Here is a 25,935-nt window from a genome sequence, read left to right as displayed (position 1 = left end):
ACAATGTGTTTTCTGGGGGTTTGCGGAAAAAACAAAGTTTTACACTAAAATGAAAATGTTCGTTTTGATTGAAAAGTCACTTTGCATCAAAAAAAAAATGTTTCATGGGAAAAGTGACGTCCGGCTCTACTTACAATGTATATCTGGAATACAAATAACTCCGTAAATACACATTAAATTGATAGATGACCATGTGAGAACATGAGATGCTTTTCCATTTTCCCTCTTCTAACCCAACTGCTTTTCCCACCTCCCTAGTGTTCCGCACTTTCCAAACTAAACGCCGAGGTAGCCTGCATTGCAGTTCACGATGAAAGTACCTATGTGGTTGGGACAGAGAAGGGGAGAATCTTTATGAACACAAGGAAAGAACTGCAAATGGATTTTCACAAGTTCTGCAGTAAGTACCCTCCTGGTGCGGGTTAGAATCCAAGTCCACGCTTGGTAACGAAGAGCACTTTTCACGTGTTGCTGAGGTGAATGTAGAATGCTAGTGGCAAATTCAAATGATGTATTTGGTTTCCTTGCTACTTTATTGTGCGACATTCATTTTCCATGTGGCAAGGCCACTGATGGATCGTTTGGGCCCCTTTTCTGTAGTCAGCAGAGGCAGACTCTGCTGTTGGCTTGCCTTTCTCCGTTGGTGGCTGTAGTGTAGGACTGTAAGCTCCCTGTGAGCTTGATTCAGTTTTACACAAGTGCTTCTTTGTGCCATGCTGGCCATGTAAAGAGGCCTTCAAATGGATGCCGATTACATTCACTCTCTTTGAGGCCCGTTTACACTGCCATAAAGGGCCCTTAGCGTAAAGGAGAATTAGGCCCAGGGTGTTTATTGGTTAGGGGCACTGGCAAAACACTTACCCTGCATGGCATGAGAAGAAATGTTTGTTCTTCCCTTTCGATCCCCACCATGCCCCGTGCAAGTCGGCCTGTGGAGTGGCGAGGTCCCCGGGCGGAATGACGATGCAGGCGCTCTTGAGCATGCTGTCTTGGTCCCCATCCCAGAGGCTCAGCAAGACACTAGCATCGGCAAGGGGAAACCTGCGGGCAAACGGAGAACCAGGCGAAGAGAGTGGGAGATAAGTGTTACGCCATCCTCCTCTGTCTGTGTTATCTGTGCCAAGGCCCAGCATGTCCTTGTAAACCACCGTAGCAACTGAAGAGGTGACATGGACACTGGGAAAGCAGGTGACCCCTCCCAGTCTTGAGCCAGCAGACCCAGCCACAGCCATCTCTCCTCCCCCCACCTCCCCGGAGGTCACTAAAGACTCAGTTCCTTCCACAGACCTCTCTAGCAGGGTGTAGGCAGCACTCCTGTTGTGTTGTGATTCAGCCCCCGTGGAACTTGTTTCAGGATCATAAGAGAGACATTTTCCTTTGTTAGTCTCTAAGGTGCCACAAGTACTCCTGTTCATTTTTCTTTCTCTTTCTTTGACACCATGGTCAAATAGAGCTAATCTTTGGGTCCAGAGGTTAAAGAAATGGCAGCCCACTCCAGGCCTGTTCGGTGTAAGGGTTATACACCGATGTCTCTCCCCAAGTGATCGAGGTCACTGTAACACTGAGGCCTGGCTGAGATGGGTGGCCTGAGGTTTCCTGTAAGCCTCTTGCCTTGTCTCCGTATGTTTCAAGAGCTGCATTCACAGGGTGCAAGGACCTTAGGGAAAGGCTCTGTCCTCAGGACCAGAAAAAGGTATCCTTCGAATGCTGTAAGGTTTTGGGCTAGACTGTGTCTGTTAATTGCATGTATAGCCCTGGTCTTGGAAAGCCAGCACACAGGCAAAACAGTTGGTGGCACTAGCCCATTTCAAGAATGACTAGGAATAGCTTGCAGTGAGACTGGCAACTTAAATTCATAACTCTGCTAGACACTAGAATCATGGTCTCAACAGAGATGCTGGTTTTATGGCTCATCACAACAATCTGTAACCTCCTAATCCTCCTCTGTCCTCTGATTGCAGAGGGGTTAATTGCCCACTTCATTTGAATTGGTTTCTTGCAACATGTGTTAACCCCTTCTGCGTAACATTCTGTCCCATGTTTTGTTTAGCTGTGACACTCTGGTTACCTTCCCCAGACCTGAAGAATAGCTCTGTGATTCTAAAGCTTTTCTTCCACCAACAGAAGGTAGTCCACGACTCCAGTAAGAGAGATTCCCTCACTGTCCTTGTCTCTAAGAATAGTTTTGTCCTAAACTACTTGAGCTAGGAGAATTTCTGGGCGAGGTGCCGTATCTATCACAAAACAATTCTGTGCTTTTCATTCAGACAAAGTAGGATTGAGGACATCCCCTGTGCTCTCACCAAAGCCGAGCGCACTGAATCAGAGAATTGTTCTCCTTTCCTCCTTTCTGCTCCATGCCAACACAAGTGAAGAGAAAACGTGTACATAAATGAAAGCCCTAAAGATCTATCAAAATTGGACCAGAGAATTCAGCAAACCAAACTCCCTATTTGCTATCACAAGTTGGAGGGGGGAAAATATTCAAAGATTTCACAGCTTGATTCTCAGCAGCTGCTTTCTTAGAATCTTATAAGGCAAAGACATTTGCAGTTGGGAACCTTGAGAGCCACAGTATGGTGGCCACAATCTGCTGATGGTAACTTTGATCCGTCAGATGCAGCCTTCAGGAGGTGTGCGCTACGTGTTCTGGCGCATGAATGGACTCACTCCTGTGGAGACGCGAGAACAGAATTATGCTCTATCACTATTATCTTCTTCCTACCAGAATTTTCTTTGCCACTAGTCACATCCCATCAGTGCCAGGTCAGTGGGCATGTCTTAAATCCGAGAAGAAAATTTCTCTTATCAGTCAATTTCTTTTCTCAGAGATTGCAAGTCCACTAATCTGGATCCACCCTCAGTTTCAGTTTTTGGGTGTTGGCCTCTCTAATCGGACTAAATTGGACATCATGTTTTTAGTTGCGTGCCTGGTTTACTACATTAGAGTTTCACAGTTAATGTTATGATCAGTACTTTGGCTTTCGGAGGACTCTGGCAAACAGGAAGTGGGCAGGCCAGTAGCAAAGGGCAGCTCATGACTGACGGCTCTGTACGCCTCTGCACACTGCAGGGAAGGGACCCAACCTATCCATGCCAGATCGGTGGATTTACAATCTCTTAGAAAATAAATTGACAGGAAAGAGACATTATCCCTTTCTCTTGCAATGCCAGAGAGAAGATGAAATTGCAGTGCACTGCCAGGCAGTGTCGGTAAAGGAGCAAGGTCAATGCTTTCCTTTCTCAAGCCAGTGGAGTGCAAGCATATTGCAGAGGCAGTGCAGTTTATTGCAGGGGACAGTTTGCCAGCTGATCAACTCCCCACACCCTGCCCTCTTTCGCGTGCCATTTCCTGCAGGGGCCTTTTTCAAAACGTGGCTGCGCTCCTGCTCTGTCCTCAGTGGTTTGAGCATTAGCCTGCTAAACCCAGGGTTGTGAGTTCAATCCTTGAGGGGGCCATTTAGGGATCTGGGGCAAAAATCTGTCTGGGGATTGGTCCTGCTTTGAGCAGGGGGTTGGACTAGATGACCTCCTGAGGTCCCTTCCAACCCTGCTATTCTATGATTCTTTACCTATAGATGAAATGCTGCCGCAGGTGATGCAAAGGGCAAGGATTGTGGAGGGAAGGCAATTTAAAAGAATGTACTGGTGGCCAGCGTCCTCTGCTAGGACAAAAGGCCTATGAACAGGAAACCTAAATCTCCTGTCTCTGAGCCCATGATCACCGTGGCGAAGGATGTCTTTGGCACACAAGCTAGTGCTTTGCTCTCACTTTCTCATCTCCTTGCAAAAACAAGGGAAATGCCTGGCGGGAAGAGTTCAATTTGTTTGTCTCTCCTAGGGTGGCCTTACAGGGAAAATAATTGTAAGAGAACAGGCCGCCGTTCTGTATGACGTACACCTTGTTAGTCAGTGAGGCAAGCCCTCCGGTCGCTACTAGGGTGGTGTGAGGGCGCTCGTTAGAGAGTCAGTCACTCTTCCTCTCCCACAGCTGCGAGAAGATCCCACCACCCACGCTGAATGTTCCAACCCAAGACTGAGACCAGCCATTCCCTCCTAGCTTTTGGTGGCTCAAGGCGCAGCCCCATCCTGTTGCCCATCTCCCATGATGCTGCTAGTCTCAGTTGTGCTACTTCTGATGCACCCAAAGCCTGATGCTGCCGTGTCCTGCCCTGATGTGATGCTCTGCCCCCAGTGCTCCTTGTGCAGTCTTGAGTGGTGAGGCAAGGAAGGGGCTTGAAACATGAGGTAATCTGTTCCTACCATCAGCACACAGCCGCTAAACTCAAACCATTTGTCCCTCTGCTGCTGGATTTTTGAAGTAGGACATATCCTGCCTGGGTCTGGAATGAGCGTCTGTGCCGCATCACGACTAATGATGGTTCCAGAGGGAGATAGGAAGTCAGACACAAATGGAGAGCAGATTTTTTTTTTTTTTTTTTTTTTTTTGCACGTGCTGGCTGCATTAAATACTAAAGTCTCGTGTAATAGAAATTAGGTGGCAAAAACAAACTGTGTGTGTGTGCGCGCACGCGTGTGCCTGATGTTGATGGAAACCGTATTTGTGCTTAATCCGTTGGAGAAATTGCTCAAGAACAGTTCATGCTCGTGAAAATATTAGCCTTATAAAGCTGCCAGGGTCAGCGTCTGCTTGGATTATTCCCTGCCTCTGTGCCGGCTGTACCAGCAAAGCGTGCCTGGGGTCTAATCTAACTTATGCACTTGGCTTTGTGGAAGATTTCTCCCTTCCTCTATTGGTATTCTCTCTTTCTGGGGTGGGAAGGCTGAGATCTGTTTCACTCTGGTTTATTGTAATCTGAGAAATCCACCTTTTGATAACTATCAGTCTCAAGCTTTTTAATTTGGCAAGTGAGCCTTCACCTGGCATGAGGCATGTAGAAAGAGTTGCAGGTCTACATCCCATTCACACCACGTATGTGGACCGATTCAGAGGTGAAGCGTAATGTAGAAGGTATAAAAAATAGGATGGTCTGGAGTAGGAAGCTAAATGTTCTATATTAAAAGACCAAATGGGTCATTCTGTGGTTCCCATTGCCTGAAGGCTGCCAGTGAATCTGTCTATCAATCATAAATAATAAACTACTGTTGTATTAGGTCAAACTGAAATCTACCTTATAGAGGCAGCCCAAGGCACCTGAAGTTTAATCTAAGCTCTTTCTCCCTTCTGTTAAATTTCCTGTGTTGTAAAAATGGAACCATAACAACTGGTACGAAATACAAAGTTTTGATGATGGGGTTCTGACTGCACGGCAGATGCTTGAGATGGGGTGAAATCTGATAACTGATGCTTGAGATGGGGTGAAATCTGATAACTGCCTTGAATTTTAAAGGGCCAAGGCTTTTCTCCACTAGAGAAAGCTCTTCCAGCTGGCAGGCATTGTAAAGCATCCCTGAAAATGCCTCTGATTTATAGTCTAGTTGCCCCATTAGAAAGGATCTAAAATAATCTAAAGCAGACATCACTGAAAGATAGAAGAAGCCTCTTCTCTACTGAGCAGGGTTTTTGAGCACACAGACCTCACTTGAGCACGCTCATTTAGTACAACCTTTCCTGAAATACTAAGGGGAATTGGCAATTATAAAGATGAATGTCAATAAAAGAGAATTGATGTCTAGTCGGGAGGGGAGAGCCTTAGAAGGGTGTGACCTTTAAATGACTACTTAGCAGAAAGAACCGAAAACTTTTCAAGTGAGCATCTCCCCCCACATCCTTCCCCGCCCTAATGAAACTGTCTAGAACGTATTGTAAACAAAAGTTGTTTCTTGTGTCTCGAGGAGAGCTGCAGGCTGCCGCCCAGCCCTTCCATCCATTGCAGGGTGTGATGTCCAGGGGCACTGGCAGATTGTCTTCCTTTTTTCCCATTCTCTCTGCCCTTCAAGAGTCTCGGCTGTTCTCTCTCCTGCTGAATGCAGGCTAAGGTTGTTCATTCCTCAATGTATGTAAATGGAGTGGTAAATGTTGCTGTGGCTATCCGAGGTGGCCAGCACTTGCTAGTGGGTGCTCACACCGCCCAGCATGGGGCCCATTGTTTGCCATGGTATTGGACAGTTGGATTTGCCCTTCCCACTCACACCCCGCCAGCATCACTTTACTTTAAAGTGCGGAGCAGTTAATGAAAGGCAAATTCCCGTTGAAAAATCAGACACATGCTTCAGAGACCAAAGGAGTTCGTGAGACATGTTGCTGGAAGAAACGCAGCAAGCAAGGGGCCAGTTCTCCTCTCGTGTACAGCAGTAGAAGCAGGGAATAATCAGTGGAACTACATGCTGGTGAGATCAGAATCCATCCCATGGATGAGGCCCTCCCCACTGGGGACTCAGACATGGCCCTTTGCTCTGGGCTTAGCACATGGAAGGGGCACTCACTAGCAGGAGGAAGACTTTAAAGGACCTTGCTTTGTTCAATATCCGCTTCTTTGGCCTGATGGTAACTCTGGCCTGAACCTTCTCGAGCAGAGTTGATGGACTTCAGAGAAGCTGCCTCTATCCGCCTCCCCACATCCTGGTTGGAAGGAGAGCTATTGTGATGCGGGATCTTGAGTGTGAAGGTAAAGTTCTGGGGCTCAGAGAGGCCCCTCCCCCACCTATTTTCATGTAGCTCTACTAGCCGAGTCTTCGTTTTATGCAGGCCTTGCACCTGCACTATTGAAGTCAAGGGGAATCTTTCCGCTGACTTCACTGGGAGCACAAGCAAGGCTGTATTACCACATTCCCCTGGTTAGAGGCTCCTCGGGTCACTGCTGAAAACAGGCCGAACTCCACTGCGGTTAAAAGAGAAACATGGTGATTTACACCAGCTGAGGATTGGGCCCCAGGTCTTCTGCTTGGCCTGGGATGAGATGGCTGGTTGTGCAAGCTGAATTTCTGGAGCAGTTTTGAACTGATTGAGATGAGGACTGCAGGGGAAAAAGAAACAGTGCTTTTGTGGGTGGGGGCATTGTCCGTTCAGTCAGTACGGTGAGTGTGTGCCTCCTGGATTTGTACGGCCGCATTTCTGTCTGACGGCTTTCTCATGTCAGAAGTTCCTCTGGCAGCTAAAAACTGCAGCAGGTGTATTGGGAACAGCAGATAAGACTCTGAAATCTCCTGATCGGTCTGTTCCAAATCCTGGTGTGGAATATGGAAGCCCAGCATGCATTCTGTGCTCGCTTTTGATGGTGCAGCTGTTAACCCTGGGACTTCAACACCATTCGAAGTCACTGACGCCAGCTTAAAAGAAGAGAAGGGTATAGAAGGAGAAACCTTTACTCCAGTTTGTGATGAGCAGCTGGGGCATTTCTTAGCAGTTAAGCAGGTGCAGTATTTGCTAGCAAAGAAAGGGCAGCCCATGCCTCAGAGGAAAAAACCACTCAGGGTTGCTGCAGAATGCTCACTGAGCTCAGGAAGGCGGAAGAGACCCAGACAGACGGTGCAAACAAAACTGGCAGGCGCTGACCTGAGGAGCTGGTCTTCCCATGCGCATCACTGAGGTACTTTCTGTTGGATTACTTTGGAATTGTGCTAGGCTTCTACGGAGTGTTTTGAGGCTTGGCACAGCTTGATCGGAGAGATAGCAGACAACTTGAGAGAGCTGTAAAATGCAGCTGGAAACATTAAAGTCTGTTCTAAGTTAACTTCATGAAAAGCTTCTTTTTTTGAAACAATAAAGGCTTGAACATCAAATACTGAGGAAGACATGAAAAGGTCCTGCTGTCTGTTGGCTTTCTCCCCACATATAGCTTCACATTCTCTTCTCCCCACTTCCTATTATTCTAGTATCTTCTAAGAAGATGGAAAATTACATTTCTTTTCCTACTGGCTTCATCCTTTTCCCACTTGACAAGTATTGAGTCCTTCTAGGGTGTGCGGATGTGTATGCACGCACCCCTGGTGTTTTTAGGGGAGCAGAGACACTTCTTGTGTCACCTCTCTTTGTGCGTCCGTCTCCTGGGTGACCGCACTGGAGAAGGTACTGTATCATTAGTACTATTTATTATTTATAGTATGGTAGTGCATACAGGCCCCATTGAGATCAGGGCCCCATTGTGCCAGGTGTGTACACACACAGTAAGAGATGGTCCCAGACCTTGCTCTGTCCTACGGTGGTGGCTGGACTCTTTTCAGGCCTTCTGTCTAGAGTGTGGTGGGGGAGGACGTGGGATAGGGAATGGATGTAGCAGGAGCGTGGGAGCTGTTTAATATTTGTACGGTGTAAGGTATTGTTTGGTGGTCCCGCTGGTATTACAGATGGTCCCAGAGCTTGCCTAAGACAAAACATAAGGAAAGGGTGGGAGAAAGGAGGTGTGGAACTGAGGGATGGACAAATGAAGTGACTTGCCCAGGCTCACACAGGAAGGAACCCAGGTGTCTCGAGTCCTAGGACTTGTCTTTATGACCACGTAGTTAGTGGCAAGCTGTGGCGTAAATCTACCCCATGCTAACCTGATGTGCGCTAAATGCCCATGTGGACCCTCTTGCTGTGAAACAAGAGGAGATCCGAGTACACTAGAGACCTGGGCGATAGAGTCCACGTAGACAGGTATGATAGATTTATACCCCGGGTTGCCACAGACTAAATGTTTGTGTGGACAAGCCCCTTGTCTAATAACATGAACGTCCTTCCACTCCACGGAACAGTTCTGCTTTGGCTGAGGAATGGATTAAGTGAGTGTAAAGGGTTTTTTTCCCCCCAGTATCTCTTATTTCCGATCCTGTGTCTGCAGGAATGTGCTCATCTCTCAGGCTTATGTTACACTAACGCCCGCTGCAGAGCCGAACGGTGCTCAGGTGTGTGTGAACCTCCCATTTGTTTTGGTGCACTAAACAAAATGGCGTCCGCCTCTTATAATCATTTGTTATAGTCTCGTTGCCAGAGTGACACCTTAATTAGTTTGGATTTATTTAGATTCAAATCAGTAAGATCCCCAAACCCACCACTCCAGGCACCCGGCCGCTTTGGCTAGAATCACAGTCCACAGCCAGCAGCACAACGCTCCTTGCACCAGCTCATGTAATGGAAAATAGGTGGTGTTCCGAGAGTCCGATGTCCGCTCTGACCTTGGTTACTGAAATGAGGGGGTGGTGAGTGGCTTTATCCACACTAGCAATCTCCCCCTGTACTGTTCCCACCAGGCCTCCTGGTGATGGGCAATGGGGTGAGCACTAGTGCAGTCAGTACTCCCGTGTTCAGTGGCCTTTTTCTCCCTGTGTTGTCCCGACCTGCCTGCGCCCGGTCTCCGTTACTGCGTCCTCTCTTGTTGCCATCATTGGAGCTGCACTGGGATAATTAATTAGCAGGAGATTTCCCAAAAGTGCAGACACTGCTGAAGTGTCTCGGTGATGGCCCCCCCCCATCCTTCCCGGGGTGTTGCAAGGATTATTTAATGTGTCCAAAGTGCTTTGAAATCCTCAAATGAAGAGGTGTCGTATCAGGCCTTATCTGCACGTGGAAGTTACGCTGGATCCACTTAAATGGGTTTAAAAACCAATTTAGTTAAATCGGCGCAATCCTGGTGTGGACAGATTTATATTGGGTTGGTACGTCCCTCTACCTGTACTGATGCTAGAAAAGCCTGTGTAAATCGATCGGCGAGTGGTTCTGGACCAATTTAACTGTGTCCATTTAGAATCGCACCTTTAGTTAAACCAGTTTTGTGTGTTGCCCGGGCCAGAGTGTAAATGTATTATTGTTGTTAATGATCCCAAGGAAAGCAGAACCTCCGATGCTGAGAAGAGTCTTACGCTCTGTTATGGTGATGTTCATTGTGTTTACATGGGTCTGCTCTCTCTGCCTGTCCCATGCTCCCAGACTGTTTGTGCTTTGTCACTTGCGCTGCCTTCCACGCGTTACTGAGCACCTGGGACTCTTGGATCGGAAGCAGCCCGCTATAACTTGAGCTTCATTTATCAACACACATTCTGGTTCTTGCCCTGCCGTTTTATCTGGCTGGTGTTTAACCACAGCTGGGTTTAAAAAGCAACAGCTCAGTTTCCTATTTGCATAGAGGATTGTTTCAGACAAAAGCAGAAGGGATCCATCAGTTCCTCCTTAAGCAATCAAACAGCATCCGGGCAGATCACTGGCAAGAGTCTGCAGAGTATGATGAAAGAATTAGTCCTTTGCCACCGAAAATCCCTTGTGAATAGGTTTAGAACGAATGGCAATAATGTACTTGTGGTGGTTAATTTTCTGTGCATTTAGAGATGCAAGGAAATTGTTGCTGTAGATACGCTTTAGCTGAGGTTTAATGGGGAAAATTAGCAGGGAATCGCTGGTATTACAGAGCTGCGCAACGCTGAGGAGTAAGAAAGCTTTCAAGCAAGGGGGATTTGCTTTTCAGAAAAACTGAGGGCTAAGCAGATTGAACCCAGTGAAAAGGAGGACACTGGCCAATTAATCACAATAGTTTCAATGAAGCTGTGCGTGTGTGAAATCAGGAGAAGGGGCTGGCATATCCGGGATTGGGGCTGGGCGGGTGAGTTCTGGCTCTTTCATGGTTGGAGGGGGAGAACACTGAAGTTCTGAACCTTGCTCTGTCCTACGGTGGTGGCTGGACTCTTTTCAGGCCTTCTGTCTAGAGTGTGGTGGGGGAGGACGTGGGATAGGGAATGGATGTAGCAGGAGCGTGGGAGCTGTTTAATATTTGTACGGTGTAAGGTATTGTTTAAGTCAATGGCACTGAGAGGCTCTCTGTCTTTGCCTGGCTTCCTATGCTCTTGTAACTCCTCCGTGGCTTTTTGGAATTTGCAGGATTTTCTGTCATTTACAAAAACCAAAACCAATCCATTGGGAGAGAAAATCATTTAAACAAACCTTAATGCAATAAATGAAGGGGGCTGTATGGTCTCTGTGATGTAGAAAGTGACCTTGCAGGTGCCGCCTTGCAGTCCTGCTTCAAAGTGCTATGCTGCTGTTTTGGTGGTTTGCAAGGCCTTGTCTACACTCTGACAACTAGGGTCTCTAATTGTCCATTGGTGGATGGGCTAGTGTAGATAGGACTTAGGTGACCTTACCACTGTGTCCTCTAGACCTGCTCTGAGCAAGGTTATCGAAAGCCTGCGTCCTGCTGTGACACTTTCATGGAGCTCCCAGGAGTGCGGGTCACCCTGTTAAACCCCTCCTTCAGTGAGAGAGAGAGAGGTGCTGGTACTAAACTGGGGGATGGCTCCCTGTCTCCCCAGTCTGCTAGCTACCCCTGACAAACTTCTCAGAACTCTGCCAGCCTTTACTGTGCCTTGCAGGTAACACTTGGTGCACCCCAGTTCCAGAGCCCCCTGGAAGAGCGGTACCTTGCGGTATCCAGTCCCTGGATACACATTAATTACCAAGTCTGCTGCCTCCAAAGAGACACTGTACTCACCAGCTTTCTTGCTTCCACTAAGAATTCACACTTTGTGATAAAACAAAGAGAAGTTTATTTACAAAGATAGAGGCTCAAGTGACACTGAGTACGAGTAAAAACAATGAGGAGTCCTTGTGGCACCTTAGAGACGAACAAATTTATTTGGGCATAAGCTTTCGTGGGCTGTAAGGGTCTAGTCAACGAAAGCTTATGCCCAAATAAATTTGTTCGTCTCTAAGGTGCCACAAGGACTCCTCGTTGTTTTTGCTGATACAGACTAACACGGCTACCACTCTGAAACCTGAGTAAGAGTAGTAGAAACAGGTATGATTACAACTAAAGCAAAAGTTATAACATGCTTCTAAGAGACTAAACGTCGCTTTAGCAGGCTGCAATCTTTGTCTGTTACATCTCTCACCTAAAGCGACCTCTCAGCATCTCCAGTCCCCTGGGCCAGGATCCAGCTTTCCAGGATCCAAAATGCACTGTCTGTTTTGTTCCCTCCATCATGGACCACCAAGGGTTCCCTTTCCTCTTCCTTATAGTCCAGTCAATCTTTGAAATGTATCCCTTTGCCGTGTAAGTACATATTTCGTGAATAACATGCGTATGCACATCCCGCAATGCTTATGGTGGCCAGTAGGGGATAAGCTTTTGACCGCTCTATGTCACATTGTTTATGGATAAATACTGTGACAACAATGTGTTAGGTGTAGTGAGTTTGTCAGGGCTGATAGGAGTTGCTGTTACATGACAGTAAACCCTTTGTCACTGGGCATTGAGAGGCTCCACAATAGCATTTCCACCATAGCTACCACCAGCCAGCCAGCACTCATAGTGCAAAGGTGGGGAAATTTCCTCAAAGCTGCTGGATGCGCAATTCTTGTTAATTTACAATGGGAACTGGGTGTCCAAATCCCCTAGGCAGATGGGAAAATCCCATCCTTCATGGGTAACTTATTGTCCCCGGATAGTTGTGCTCAGATAGGAGTAATGTGGTGCATCTGCATTTTGCTGCCCTTCTGCTCAGGGATGGATTTGACTACTAATGCTGGGTTTAAGTGGTGTGTAGGGTATTGAGCAGCCCTTCTGGCCTGGGGACACTGTGGGGCTGAACATCCGGGGAGCTGAGCGGCTGCAGCTATCATTGATTTTTTGCTGGAATTGCGGGCGCTCCGAGCTTTTGAAAACCAGGCCCTTGTTGTTTTAAAGCGGAGTCATTTGGGAGCTCGCTGCAGAATGCTTGACAACCAAAACTGCCAGTGACCTTGAATCCAGTGCACACCATGGTCAATTGAGGGCGATGGGGGAACCACCGTGACCAAAACCCTCCCCTTCCTCCAGGCACTTCCACTTTCTCTTTCTTTCTTTTTTCTTTTCCTGCAGGAGGTCAGCAGAGGAAAGAGCAGGATGCAGACTTCCAGAAGAAGGCAAAGGACTGTGGCCGGAGCATCCCGAGGGTCTCCCCGCATCAAGGATCAGACGTTTACCTACTCAGGAAGATGGTAGAGGAAGTGTTTGATGTGCTTTATAGTAAGAATCTTCACAATTCCATTTGGGTTGTTTTTGAAGGGACTGGTCTCACCAACGGCTGAAGGCCCGTTATCACCCTGACACGCTGAGAAACTGGGCCTGTATGTACTTGTGGCTACATCTTTCCACCCTGCCCTGATCTAGCCATTGCATCGTGCTCCCTCTTGGCCTCGATTCAGCACAGCACTTAGCACATGCTTCGCTTTAACTTTAAGCACATGCTTAAGTCCGTCCTTGTTTAGCAGATCACTAACTAATCCCTTTAGAAATCTGCCCCTGTAAGCACTTGCTTAAGTCCAATTGACTTAAGTGCTGGGATGAGTAGGGATAGATTTAAACATGTGCTTGGGTGCTTTACTGAAGCTGGCTCTCAGAGCCCAATCCTGCACCCCACTGAAGTCAGTGGCCCTTTTGTCACTGGGTGAGTGCAGGATCAGGCCCTTAAGAGATTATGAAGGGATCTTTATAGCCTTATAGACACGGAGTGTACATCATGTTGACTCCATTGAAATCAATGGGCCTAACTGTTAACGTTTTCCTCTGCAGAAAGGCCCTAGAAGAGACTATTCCACGGCTCGTTAGCTAAATGTGCCAATGAATAAATTAATGTGTGTGTATGTGTGTGTGGGGAGACGTCCTTAGAAATTCTGTCCCTGCAGCATTCTCAGACCAATGCTGTGCTCCCAGCAGATTTTTAAAATGTGGTCTTTATCCCTAATGTGGCTTTTAAGGTGGTTTTAGTGCCAAATTTGACTTTTGAAGGAAAAAGATGATTTTCCCAAGAGCCCTGCAACCTGAGCTCCGAGGTGCAAGCTAGTTTCATTCCAGCTCATACATCTTCCCCAGTAATAAAGATGCCGCAGTTAAAATGTAGCTGACCACAGTGTTGCTGATGTAACCCACCGATGACTGTGTGTGTGAGAGGTCTGTCGCTGTGCCTGATCCGCAGAGCATAGGAGTTGTTACAGCCCTAGCTAGGGAGCTTTAGCTCACGCTGTAGCTGTATAGGCATTTAGCTCTGGAGGTCTCGGGTTCAAATCCTAGTGTTGGTCAAGATGGTGGCAGTTGCACATGCACAAAACCAGACAGGCTTCACCTTTCTATAATCTGGGTTGGACCAACAGTAGTGAAAACACATTTGTGTTAGCAAAATGAGAATGCACCCCAGGATATTCCCGCAGTGAAATTTGCCCCTTGCCAAGAGCCAATGCAAGGGCTGACACCACTTTCGTCCCACTTAAATCCTCAGTCAGGTTGAAATAGTGCCTAGACAGTGTGTTGGCCTTCTGCACAGTGGCAAATTAGACCCACTGAGAAATAGTTGTCTTCCTGGTGTAGTCTCAGGTTCGAAAGTTCTGGCCCCATAGGCAGCCACGGCCCAAGCAGGGTTAAATGGAAGTTGGTTGCTGCACAGGGGATTACAGATATTGCCCAAGTATATATTGGAAACTGGTCCCAACTCAGCTGAGAGTTTTTGCAGGGGAATCCACTAAGTCTTGGAAGAACAACGATAATCCCTAATCCATTGACTCACTTTGTGTCAATTCACATGCCTTTTAATGCTTGTTTTACAAAGAAAATGCATTCCTTGCCTGAAGATGAACAGGGGACTGAATCTCAGCCCTTAACAGTGAAGGTCAGATTTGTTGTTGTGTTTATAACTTGGCATTTCGATGGTGGGTTTGCAGTCCGTTATCTAGAATCAGTTCAGTCTTGTTATTATTTGTTACTGTGTAGCACCCAGAGAGTGCTAAGTGCTTTGTAGCCAAGTAAAGACACAAGTTACCTGGATTCTGCCACTCGTCTGCTGGGGTGACCTTGGGCAAGTCATTTTATTGCTCTGTGCCCTATCATTAGAAGTCAAGGTTTTAGAAATCATTTAATGGATTTGGATACCACGTCCCATTACAATGGGTGTTCAGATCCTCTCCACGGCTTTCAGATCGCAGCCCAAATGGACACTGTAGGGAAAGGCAAGTGAACGAGCAGTGAAAGTCAGCACTCGCCTTGTTAGATCCCCAGGTGAGAGAGGGGGAGGAGAAGAGGGAGAATATGAATGTACATAATAAAACGTACCTGTTTGAGGGTCAGTTTGGAGGAAATGTTTTACGTTTTTAATCCAGCACCCATGGTGGTGCATGGACACACATTTTTTAAGACTTAATGGGGACTGGAGTATGGCCTAGTGGGAAGGGCACTAGACTGGCATTCTAGAGACCTGGCTTCTGTTCCTGCCACCAGTCTGCTGGTTTGACCTTGGACAAGTCATTTCATTGCTCTGTACCTCAGTTTTACTATCTGTAGAAATGGGCTAGTGATAGTCACCTCCTTGTGTGAAGTGCGTAGAGATCTACTGGTGCAAAGCACTGTTAGAGCTAGCTGCTATTATTAGTATTTATTTATTATTTTATTTATTAGTGTTTAGGGCAATGGACTGGAAGACTTGGGTTTGATTCCTGGCTCGGTCACTGACCTGCCGTGTCACTTGGGCAAGTCACTTCCCCTCTCTGTGCCTGTTCTCCCCCCCCCCCCCCCCGCCCCACCTTTTGCCTGTCTTGTTTCTTTAGATTGCAAGATCTTTGGGGCAGGGACTGTCCCTTGCCATGTGCTTGTACAGTGCTTAGCACAATGAGGTGCCAATTTTAATTGGGGTCTCTAAGTGCTACCCTACTGCAAATAATGTTTGGCTGACTGTTTAGAAGTGGGGTGCATCAGTAATTTACAATGTCTTCAGTGGCAACGAAGGCTGTTCCGAAAATCAAGCTGCAGATTTTTGTGCACATCTCTGGTGCGCAGCTGTCTGTCTGCTAATCTTCATGCCCCATGTGAATGTCCCTTTCTTCAGACTATAACCGGGGTATGTCCAGTTCCATATTGACTACAGCAAACTATGCTGAAGATGGATGCAGAACCTGGCTCTGTATCCTATATCTAGAGGTCTGTTTGAAATTAACAATTCTCTTTCTTCCATTTTTATCCTTTAAAGAAAGTTGCCTCCTATCAATGAGGATGAAAAATAACAGAAAACGCTCGCTCAAAAGAATCCCAAATTCCCTCTGGAGCCCAGTAATCTCTTCACCAACAGAATGACTGATTACCATGGAGTTCTATTAATCAGACATTAATGATTATTATTGTCTCTCTTTAGTTAAAGCGTGAGCCTCTGCTGGGTTTGCTGAAGGTCACTTTGAAGGTAGCACATTCCCCACGAAAACTTGTCTAGGCACCTGCAAGCATCTAGCCAATAATTGGTTGCTATCAACATTATTTGCTTCTTTCTTCCTGTCCTGGGGAAGGAGAGGGGGCGATATGGGGAAGTGAAAATCTGCTGCAGACAGTGCACTGAGGCAAGGAATCAATTAGTACTTTTCAAGCGAGCAGAGAGTGTACTCACAATGTTGTGGTTCAAAGGTTTGTTTTGAAACTTCTGTTATGGAGTTAATTAAAATGTTATCCATCCAAGCTATAAGGAACACTGATTGCTTGAGCAAGTCACACATCATTAGTTGTGTTCTTTGAAGCAATGCTCTGTGTTGAAGAAATTACTTTTAATAAGGACTCGTTGACAGTGCCACGAGGTTTCCAGGATTTTGTAAAATCAGCTACAGGTTAAAAAATGATTTAAATGAAATAGATCACATAAAATCCCGCAACTAATTACAGACCTCTAAATCAGGGTTTCCCCTGCGCCAGTGCAGTGACATGGATCGGAATACCACAAAGAAGAATGATGAACGAATGTACTGTGGGCTTTACAGCCAGATGTGCTGCACTTTTACATGCATCTGGAAGCTGAGTCACTGAGTAATTCATGGTTTCAGAGTAGCAGCTGTGTTTTGTCTGTATCCGCAAAAAGAACAGGAGTACTTGTGGCACCTTAGAGACTAACAAATTTATTTGAGCATAAGCTTTCATGGGCTAAAACCCACTTCATCAGATGCATAGAATGGAACATATAGTAAGAAATATATATACACATACAGATAACATGAAAAGGTGGAAGTAGCCATACCTACTGTAAGCGGCTAATTAATTCAGATGAGGTATTATCAGCAGGAGAAAAAAAACTTTTGTAGTGATAATCAAGATGGCCCATTTTAGACTGTTGACAAGAAGGTGTGAGGATACTTAACATGGGGAAATAGATTCAATATGTGTAATGACCCAGCCACTCTGACCGCTATGCTTACCTACATGCTTCCAGCTTCCATCCAGGACACACCACACGATCCATTGTCTACAGCCAAGCTCTAAGATACAAAGGCATTTGCTCCAGTCCCTCAGACAGAGACAAACACCTACAAGATCTCTATCAAGCATTCTTAAAACTATAATACCCACCTGCTGAAGTGAAGAAACAGATTGACAGAGGCAGAAGAGTACCCAGAAGTCACCTACCACAGGACAGGCCCAACAAAGGAAATAACAGAACGCCACTAGCCATCACCTTCAGCCCCCAACTAAAACCTCTCCAGCGCATCATCAAAGATCTACAACCTATCCTGAAAGATGATCCCTCACTCTCACCGATCTTGGGAGACAGGCCAGTCCTCGCTTAGAGATAGCCCCCCAACCTGAAGCAAATACTCAGTCTCTAAGGTGCCACAAGTACTCCTGATCTTGAGTAATTTATGTCCTTGCGCTGCTGTTTTTTCCTCTCCTGCCTCCTGCAATGAGTGCCTGATCTATTGGTGTCTGTGGTTCGGGTCAGGCTCAGAATTTAATTTTTTCAGGAGAGAGGGGCTCAAGGTTTTTGAGAAGTGTTTAGTGATTTTGGGTGCCTCCATTTTATGTCTGCCTAGTTTGAGACACCTTTAGAGGCTCCTGGTTTCCAGACAGTGCTGAGCTCTCATCCTTTGAAATCAGGCCCCTGGAAGGCATCTCAGATTAGGCACCTAGACTCGCTCGTCATTTTTGAACATCTTGGTCAAGTTGCCTACGTTCTCCCTGGTTCTCAGCCTTTCCAGACTACTGTATCCCTTTCAGGAGTCTGATTGGTCTTGGGTACCCCCAAGGTACATCTCACTTAAAATCTACTTGCTTACAAAATCAGACATTAAAATACAAAAGTGTCACAGCACACTAGTACTGAAAAATTGCTCACTTTCTCATTTTACCATATATTATCAAATAAATCAATTGGAATATAAATATTGAACTTGCATTTCAGTGTATAGTATATAGAGCAGTATAAACAAGTCACTGTCTGTATGCAATTTTAGTTTGTACTGACTTCGCTTGTGCTTTTTATGTAGCCTGTTGTAAAACTAAGCAAATACCTAGATGAGTTGATGTACCCCCGGAAGACCTTGGTGCCCCCAGGGGTATGCGTACCCCTGGCTGAGTATCTCTGGCCTAAGGTGACCTTTGTGACAATGGTCATTTTCCACTGCCAGAGAAAGAGGAGCAATTTGTTCCCTGCTTCCCACTGAGATATTGCGGGAAGAGGTGCAGGGATATTTTTGTGCAATTCTCTTATTTCGACATTGGCTATTGAAGCAGGAGTAGTGTTGTGGGTAAAGCATGGGACCAGGATATACAGGTTCCATGTTCACTGCTAATTTGCAAGTCAACGAACCCTTCCGGGCTTACCTGTAAAATGGGGATCATGGTATTTCCTTATGTCACAAGCAGTAGTGTGAGGCTCAGTGCATTGACATTTGTAATACATATCAAGATTGTTGAGAGAAAGGGGTTACTTGTTCATTTTGATTTTTTTTTTTTTAAATGAGAAACTAAGACACAAAATGGCGCTAGGCAAAAGAGTCACTTTCCTTTTTCAGGCAGGTGAAGTATGAATAAACATTGAGCCAAAAAGTAATGCTGGGAGTACTTTAATGAATATGCAAATGAAAATAAGTTATTAGCTCTCCTTCCTCATTAAGTAGACGAGCTACAGTTTTCTTCATCATTCTCTTGTTCCCAATGTATGTAAAGAACCTCTTCTCACTGCTTTTTATGTCCCTTCCTAGGTGTAACTCATTTTGTGCCTTAGCCTTTCTGATTTTGTCCCTACATACTTGTGCTCTTCTTTTGTACGCCTCCTTAGCAATTTGTCCGTGTTTCCACTTTTTGATGGCGTCTTCCTATCTTTCCTTCTCATTGGAGTAGTTGGCAGTTGTGCCTTTAATAGTGTGTCCTTGACCAGTAGCGTAGCTAGCGGGGTGTAGGGGAAGCAGCCGCTTCCCCTCAGCAAATTTGCCAAAAGCGGCGCCTTTCCAAAGGCGGCCGGAGGAGCGAGGGGGGGCGCAGGCTGGCCACCCGCAGCGCGGCCGGCAGCCATAGGGGGGCGGCGGGCGCGCGGCCGGAGGAGCGTGGGGGGAAATTCTGTCCCGACCCCAGATCTTGGGATTAGATGGACTCTGAGCATGTGCGCAAGCCTCACCAGCCAGGCATCTGTACTAGCTACTGATGAGACCCTTGCGCTGTTCTGCTGCCCACACCACAAAGCCAACGGTTGCTCCAGCCTGGAGCGCAGCATGTGGCCCGCAGCGCGGCTGGAGGGGGGGGGGGCAGGCGCAGCCTGCGGCCTGCAGCGCGGCCAGCTGCCGCGGCCAGAGGAGCGGGGGGGGGAGGGGGCGCAGGCTGGCGGCCGGCAGCCGCGGGGGGACGGCGGGCGCGGCCGGAGGAGCGGGGGGGGCGCAGCATGGCAGCCGGAGGAGCCATGGAGGGGGGGGGGAGAGGCGGTGCGGCCGGAGGAGCCAGGGGGGGGTGCGGAGCGGCCGGAGGAGGAGCCAAGGGGGGGCGTGGCCAGAGGAGGAGCCAAAGGGGGGCGCCTTTTTTATGTTTGCTCCCCCTCCTCTTAGAAGCTGGCTACGCCACTGTCCTTGACTAACTGCCAGCTCTCCTGAGCTCCTCCCTTATTTTCTTCCCATGGGACCTTACCTACCAGTTCACTAAGTTTGTTAGTCTGTTTTATTTGAAGTGCCTTGTCCTTATTCTGCTGCTCTCACTCCTTCCTTTCCTTACAATCATGAAATCTATCATTTCATGATCGCTTTCACCCAAATTGCCTTCCACCTTCAGATTCAGAACCAGTTGCTCCCTGTTGCTCGTAATGAAGTCTAAAGTAGGTGTCCCCTTGTTCCTTCGTCCGTTTTCTGAAACAAAAAGTTGTCCTCAATACATTCCAAGAATTTTTGTGTTTTGCTACATCACTGTTCCTGCTCCTCTTCATTGGGGTTTTGTGAGACTTTATTAATTAATGTTTGTGAAGTGGCTGAAGAGCCATAGATACTGCCATAGACAATGGCCACGTTTTGTTATAACAATATTATGGGTGGGAAGAATTATCCTGACCAGTTCGCACTGGTGTCCGCAGTCTCAGTCCTGCTCCGCATCTCTCTGCTAAAGCCCTGACCAGCTGCAATTGTGAGCAAATTCCATCTGGAAAAGCCAGTGACTTTATCCAACATGTAATTGTGCCCGTTTCCCAGGTGAAGCCATAGGGAAGAACAGCGTGGTGCCCTTGCCCTACGAGAAGCTGATGAAAGAGCCAGGATTGCTCGCAGTTGCCGGCTTGCCTGAGGGACTTGGCTTCCGGAAGCCCACGGAATACAATGTGAAATCCCTGATGGCGATTTTGGAGCACAGCCACAGTATCCGGTTCAGGCTAAAAAGGTAACTTCATAAATCCTGAGAGGGTGGGAGCAGGGAGTCTTCACTTCTTGTCCACACTGAGCCAAGTCCAGGGAAGGACCCTCCCCTTTGAGTTCAGCGAGCTCTGAACCAGGCCTCTGAAGGGTTTTGTGTGGCAACTGCATCACGTGAGGGGGGACGCTGCAGAGCATGGTGCCGTTTGTCTCATTACACACGGGCTTGGCTGCTTTATGGGGCTCTCTGACAGCCACATAAAAAGCTGCCCTGGCTGAGTTAATTAACAGCTCGACGCCACCGCTAATAATCACGTGCTGCCGTTTTCCACTCGTCTGCGAGGTGCAGATGTTCATTAAATACGGTGTGCTGCTCCCAGCACAGGTTTCTCATGTGAACCTTGAAATGTAGGTGCAGCCATGTTAAATCATGGCATACAAAGACTCGGCGCTTGTGTGAGAGACTAATTTAGCATGGTCTGGGGGGCCGTGGGATCTTTCCTTCATTATTGAAAGTGAAAACAATATCTAAGTGTTCCTAAACGTACAAGGTTTAATGACATTCTTCTACGTGTCATTACATAGGAATTGTATGTATGATGAGCAAGATGCTCTTACCTCACCAAAGGGAGTTCCAGTGTAAACCTCCTAAACCTCTTTTCCAGTCTAGAGAGAGTATTATACTGTGCTAGGTGGTCAGGATTTTTGCATGAAGGGGTGATATAGGGGCTAGGCACCCTTCATGCTATTATAGCCACATTTCCAAAAGTGGCCTCTAATTTCGGTCGTGTTAATTTTTGGCCCTGCCAAACTTGAGGCACATTGGGCCTGATTTTAACAAGTGCCCAGCGCCTACAGTTTCCAATTTGAAACGAGTTAGACCTGGGGGTGCTCAGCACCTCTGAAATCGCTCGGTATGTCCAGTTGGGCATGTAAAATCAGAGGCCACTTTTGGAAATGGGCAGTTCTCTTCTGAAGCGTGTGTAGTTACTTGAGGTAAAATTCACCACCTTCGGATGGTCAGTACAAGGTCTTATGCACCACCTGAGTTCGCCTGAAGCCTTATTTTGAGTAGAACCTAAGTGGTGCTTTATCCTTGACCGTGCATGATGGTGAATTCTATCCGTAGTTTCACCCCTAAAGGTTGCACTGAGCTGTCTAATTCCTCTCCCCCGCTTGGGATATGGAACTAGGCCAGTTTTCACCACTTGTGGCTCTGGCTCATAAAACGTATTGTAAAGACTGAAGTACCCTTCTGAAGAGAGAAGGGGAAAGAGAAGAAAATAGGGAGTTAGCAGAGGGAGAAGTTGGGGCAGGTTTACAACTCCTTTGACAGCTGCCGTAGAGTGGAAATGATAAGCAGAGAAGAAGCTGGGCCAGTCATTAGAGCAGAGTGGACACTGTACTTTCCACTCTGCTGGACTGTCTTGAAATGATTTGTTTGGAAGCTGTCCTCTCCCTTTCCTCCCCATTGCTTTTTAGCTTGTTCTCCCGACGCGCGCCATTAAGACATGTAACATGGACAGCTTGGGCACAAGCCCACCCGTGCAGCTTTAAAGCTGTTGCAAACCGCTTTCCCCCCTTGGATATATGAGCAAAACCTTTCTTCCTTGCTCCAGGAACCCTTGTGCCCCTGACCTATAGGGCTGATTCAGCAGACATTTAATATCAAATGAGACTGAGATTGCATGCAGTGTTGCTGAGCCAAGCGGTGGTTCTTGTTGCTGATGTTGTTAGCTGTACGCAGGCTGTAGCGCGCAGTTCCTATGTCAGATGCCATACGATGGATCTTGAAAGTACCTGTGTTTTCCTCTTCTTTCTTTTTTCCCATTCAGGCCAGCAGACGAGCCCAGCAGAGAGGCGAACCCTAATGTAGAGTTGAATTGTACCTCTCTAGCATCCAAGGGCAGCCGGGATTCCGGTCCAAATAACCAGATCACTAAACCAGCCAGTCAAGACACTCCATCCACTGTAGCCATGACCAATTTCTTATACGGTGTCTCGCTGCCTACGCAGATCGCCACGGACCTAAAGCAGGAGATGTCTGCCAGTCTGCACGGGGTGAATGCAGCCAGCGAGATGCTGATGCCCAGGCCCTCAGGAGAGCTGAAGGTGCCTTCCTCACAGGAGTACAGCGACTGCTGTGGTAATAGCCTTGTGTTTGCTCTCAAAGGAGGGCCTGGCCTAAAGCCCATTGAAGTCGATGGAGAGGCTCTCATTGACTTTGGTGGGCTTTGGGTCGGGCCCAAGATCTGTCTCAGAGAGACAAGGAGTAGTGTTGGGTGTTAACACAGTTACTTCAGGTTCCTCTAGGCCTGCCTCAGGTGGTCCATAGAATTTCACTGCACTCCCTGTCACCTTTGGGTATGTTTTAGCCTCGGGAGTGGGGAACCATTTGTGTCATGCCAGTGCCTTTAGTTTAGAGCGTCTGGTGGATCGTCGGCCTATAACTGAGGAAAAGTCGTTCACTGGGGGGGAGGAGGTGATCCAAAGGCCATCATTGCCAATGGAAAGGCTCCAGTTGATCTCAGGGGACTTTGGATCGGCTAGCCACTTGCTAGCTGCTCGTTCTGAAATCCTCAGCACCACAAAACGCTTTCAACGGGGGCCATTGTGGCTTTCTAATGACAGCCCACTATATTCCTGTGGGTGTAGGGCGGCGGGATCAGAATCTGGATTTGGGCCTCACCCTCGTTCCTGGGACAACAAAGACTTGCTGTGTCCCGCCTCCCCATGTACTCCCCTGTGTGGATCTAGAGTTGTACAATCCTCTCTGAGATGGGGCTTCTCTGCAACCGCTCTGGTGATCTGCCCCCTCCTAAGGCGCAGACCCCAGCCATTTCAGGAAGCAGAGCAGCGCGTGTGTGTGTACTATAGACAGAACTAACGAACAACATGTGGGGTTTTTTCCCTTTAAAATAACTGGTGCAGAGCCTTATGTACCTGAGATGGGGGAGAGCCCAGTTCTGAGGGGTCAGAGATTCAGCGGAGGGTTTTGAAGGGAATTCAAGGGCTCTTTTTCCTTTTGCGTGGCTCTGTATTGAAAAGCTCTGAATGTGACTCTGTGGGCTTGCCGTAGAGTAGTAGCAATGTAGTGTACATGGGCCACCAATGGCTTTTTTAATCCCTGTGTCTTCTAGGCCTGCTCTGATCAGGGTCAGGTGACATGATGGCTGCAGCACCAGCGGCCAGTCTATACCAGATCACCTCTCCTCTTGCTGCCACAAGTGGAAAGGGTCCCCCTGCATTTCGGGATTATACACATCCCTACAGCTCACCCCCCAGTCCCTCCCTTGCTTGCTCAGGGATGAATATTGCCCAGAGAAGGGTTCAGTGACTGGCCCAACGCCACGCAACAAGTCCGTGCCCAAGCTGGGAATAGAATGCAGGAGCCGCTGTTTCCCAGTCCTGTGCTCAGTCTGGCAGAGTCTAGGCCGTGGTTACCCTTCTGTGCCCGCTGGGGTGGGCCTCTTGCCCCTGCTTGTATTAGGTGATCGGGCTCTTATAGTTCCTTTCACCTTGTATTTCCTTGTGTCCAGGACAGAAATCTGCAGTCCCTGGTGGTCCGCTCATCCAGAATGTGCATTCGTCAAAGCGTATCCTCTTCTCCATCGTCCACGACAAAACAGGTGTGATGCTCGCTGGGTCCGGGCGGGGGGGCACTGCCAGAAAGAGACAAGGGAAGGGAATGGCTTCTGGCAAAAGTCCCAGCCCCTGGCCGCTTCTGCTGTTTCCCCACTGCTCAGCATGGCTGCCGAAGTATTCGGCTCGCGGTGGTCGGTGCCATGCTCAATGCTCTATCCGTCACCAAATGCTTCTGGCTCATCCTCCACGAGGAGCTGCCGGGACCTTTGTCCCCTTCTGCCTCCTGAAGCTGGCTCCATAGAGAGCGAGGGCTCTGCACCCCCTTTAACACAACTTGGTCCTAGATCCGTTGAGCTTAGTTGCAGTGTGTCAGCGTAGCAGCTGGAACCTCTCTCTGTACCCACACCTCCCTCCCTGCCTCCTCACCCTAGTACCTGAGTGCAGCAGAGTCAGGAATTCCTCAGAGCGCCCCCTGTGAAGTGGGGAGATAGGCTGCCCATGTTATAAATGGGGAATTGAGGCACAGTGTAGATTAAATAACGTGCCCAAAGGCTGTGGCTGACCATCCTTCCTGCTCTGCCTGGCTTTGCAAACAGAAAGGACAGACTGAAATCCCCAGGTGGTTTCCAAATAATTAAAACACAACAGTTCTGTGGCTCTCTCTTCCACACAGTGGATGCCCCTGGTGTGCTGGGCAATTTCCAAATGCAGAGGAAGATCCCATCCCTGGCCTGGGTATCATGCAGTGTAACGAACAGTTAGGCATTCACTCTCCTAGATTTTCAATAGGTGGGGGGGGGGAGGGGAGGGTAAGGGGAAGTTAATACAAGATTTTAAAACTTCTTGTAATGATTTTTAAAGGTTGGCTTATGGTTGGGCGTGTTCTGTTCTGAAGGTTCTTTCATTTGAATGTTGGAAATGTAGAGTCATTTCCTTAGAGGTCCTTTTCACGCATGTGCAGCTGCAGAGGAGTACCCCGCAGGATGATGGGAGAAGCCTAGACCTTATCAACCAGCTGGTAGCACTTGCTCAGGAAGGGGAAATAACTGTTTATAAGGCAGCCAAGCCTTCTTCCCGATTCCTAACACCTCGCAAGCGAAAAGTGCATCTGCTGTCTGTGTGCCATATGGAAGATCCTTATTTCGTATATTTTGTTTTGATAGATAAATGGGACAGTTTTATAAAAGAAACTGAAGATATCAACACCCTTAGGGAGTGCGTGCAAATTCTGTTTAACAGTAGATATGGTGAGTAGGAGTTAAAATTCCATTATGCATCTGCAGTGCTTGTGGTTTGCATAACATTATGTAGCAATCATTTTTGTTCCCTAACACAGCAGCAGAAGCCATATGCTAAACTCCCTTCTCTTTTTAACACTCCTCGTATGGCAGCTCCGAGGCTCATGGCTTCTATTTAAGGTTATGTCAATATTCCCATTCCGAATCCCCCATATCGAAGAATTTATAGCTTAGCTGCGAAGTGGCCCCAGTCTGAAACTTAATGCACAGGTTCTCAGCTTGAAAGCATGTCTTATGTACCTTCAGTAAAGTTTTAGGAGGAACAACTGAACCAAGACTATTGGAAAATGAACGTAGTGCAAAAATAAAGATACTGGTTATTCCAGCTGCTTTTAACATCCTTGGAGCTCATAAATGGCTTTGTTTTGTGGTGTTAAATTATGAATCCCCCTTTTTAAATAAACCCATAGGTTTATTTTCCTTAATCTTCTAGCCAGGCGAGCATCTGTAAGCAAACTAAATCAGTCATGAATGGAATAGATTCAATGGCCTCAGTTCATGAAGAACGAGTGTGCTTTCTGTGATTCTTTCTATTGTACCGTGGGCTTGTCAGATCTCACAAGCTAAGCAGGCTTGGGCTTGGTC

The 25,935-nt window shown here is 47.5% G+C and overlaps 1 protein-coding gene across 1 annotated transcript in view; it reads left to right on the top strand.

The window, feature by feature from the left end:
• The window catches only part of GTF2IRD1 (GTF2I repeat domain containing 1), a 106,361-nt gene that overhangs the window by 8,554 nt on the left and 71,872 nt on the right, over positions 1–25,935 (top strand). The window contains exons 2-7 of the mRNA XM_065418266.1: positions 259–400; positions 12,729–12,875; positions 20,312–20,495; positions 22,303–22,613; positions 24,007–24,096; positions 25,216–25,299. Of these exons, the coding sequence (XP_065274338.1) occupies positions 259–400; positions 12,729–12,875; positions 20,312–20,495; positions 22,303–22,613; positions 24,007–24,096; positions 25,216–25,299 (958 nt within the window). The remainder of the gene's footprint in view (positions 1–258; positions 401–12,728; positions 12,876–20,311; positions 20,496–22,302; positions 22,614–24,006; positions 24,097–25,215; positions 25,300–25,935) is intronic.

This window comes from Emys orbicularis, chromosome 17 (assembly GCF_028017835.1).
Source record: "Emys orbicularis isolate rEmyOrb1 chromosome 17, rEmyOrb1.hap1, whole genome shotgun sequence".
Classification (NCBI taxonomy): Eukaryota; Metazoa; Chordata; order Testudines; family Emydidae; genus Emys; species Emys orbicularis.
The sequence above is the reverse complement of the archived record's forward strand: the minus strand, read 5'-3'. Positions and strand labels throughout refer to the sequence as shown.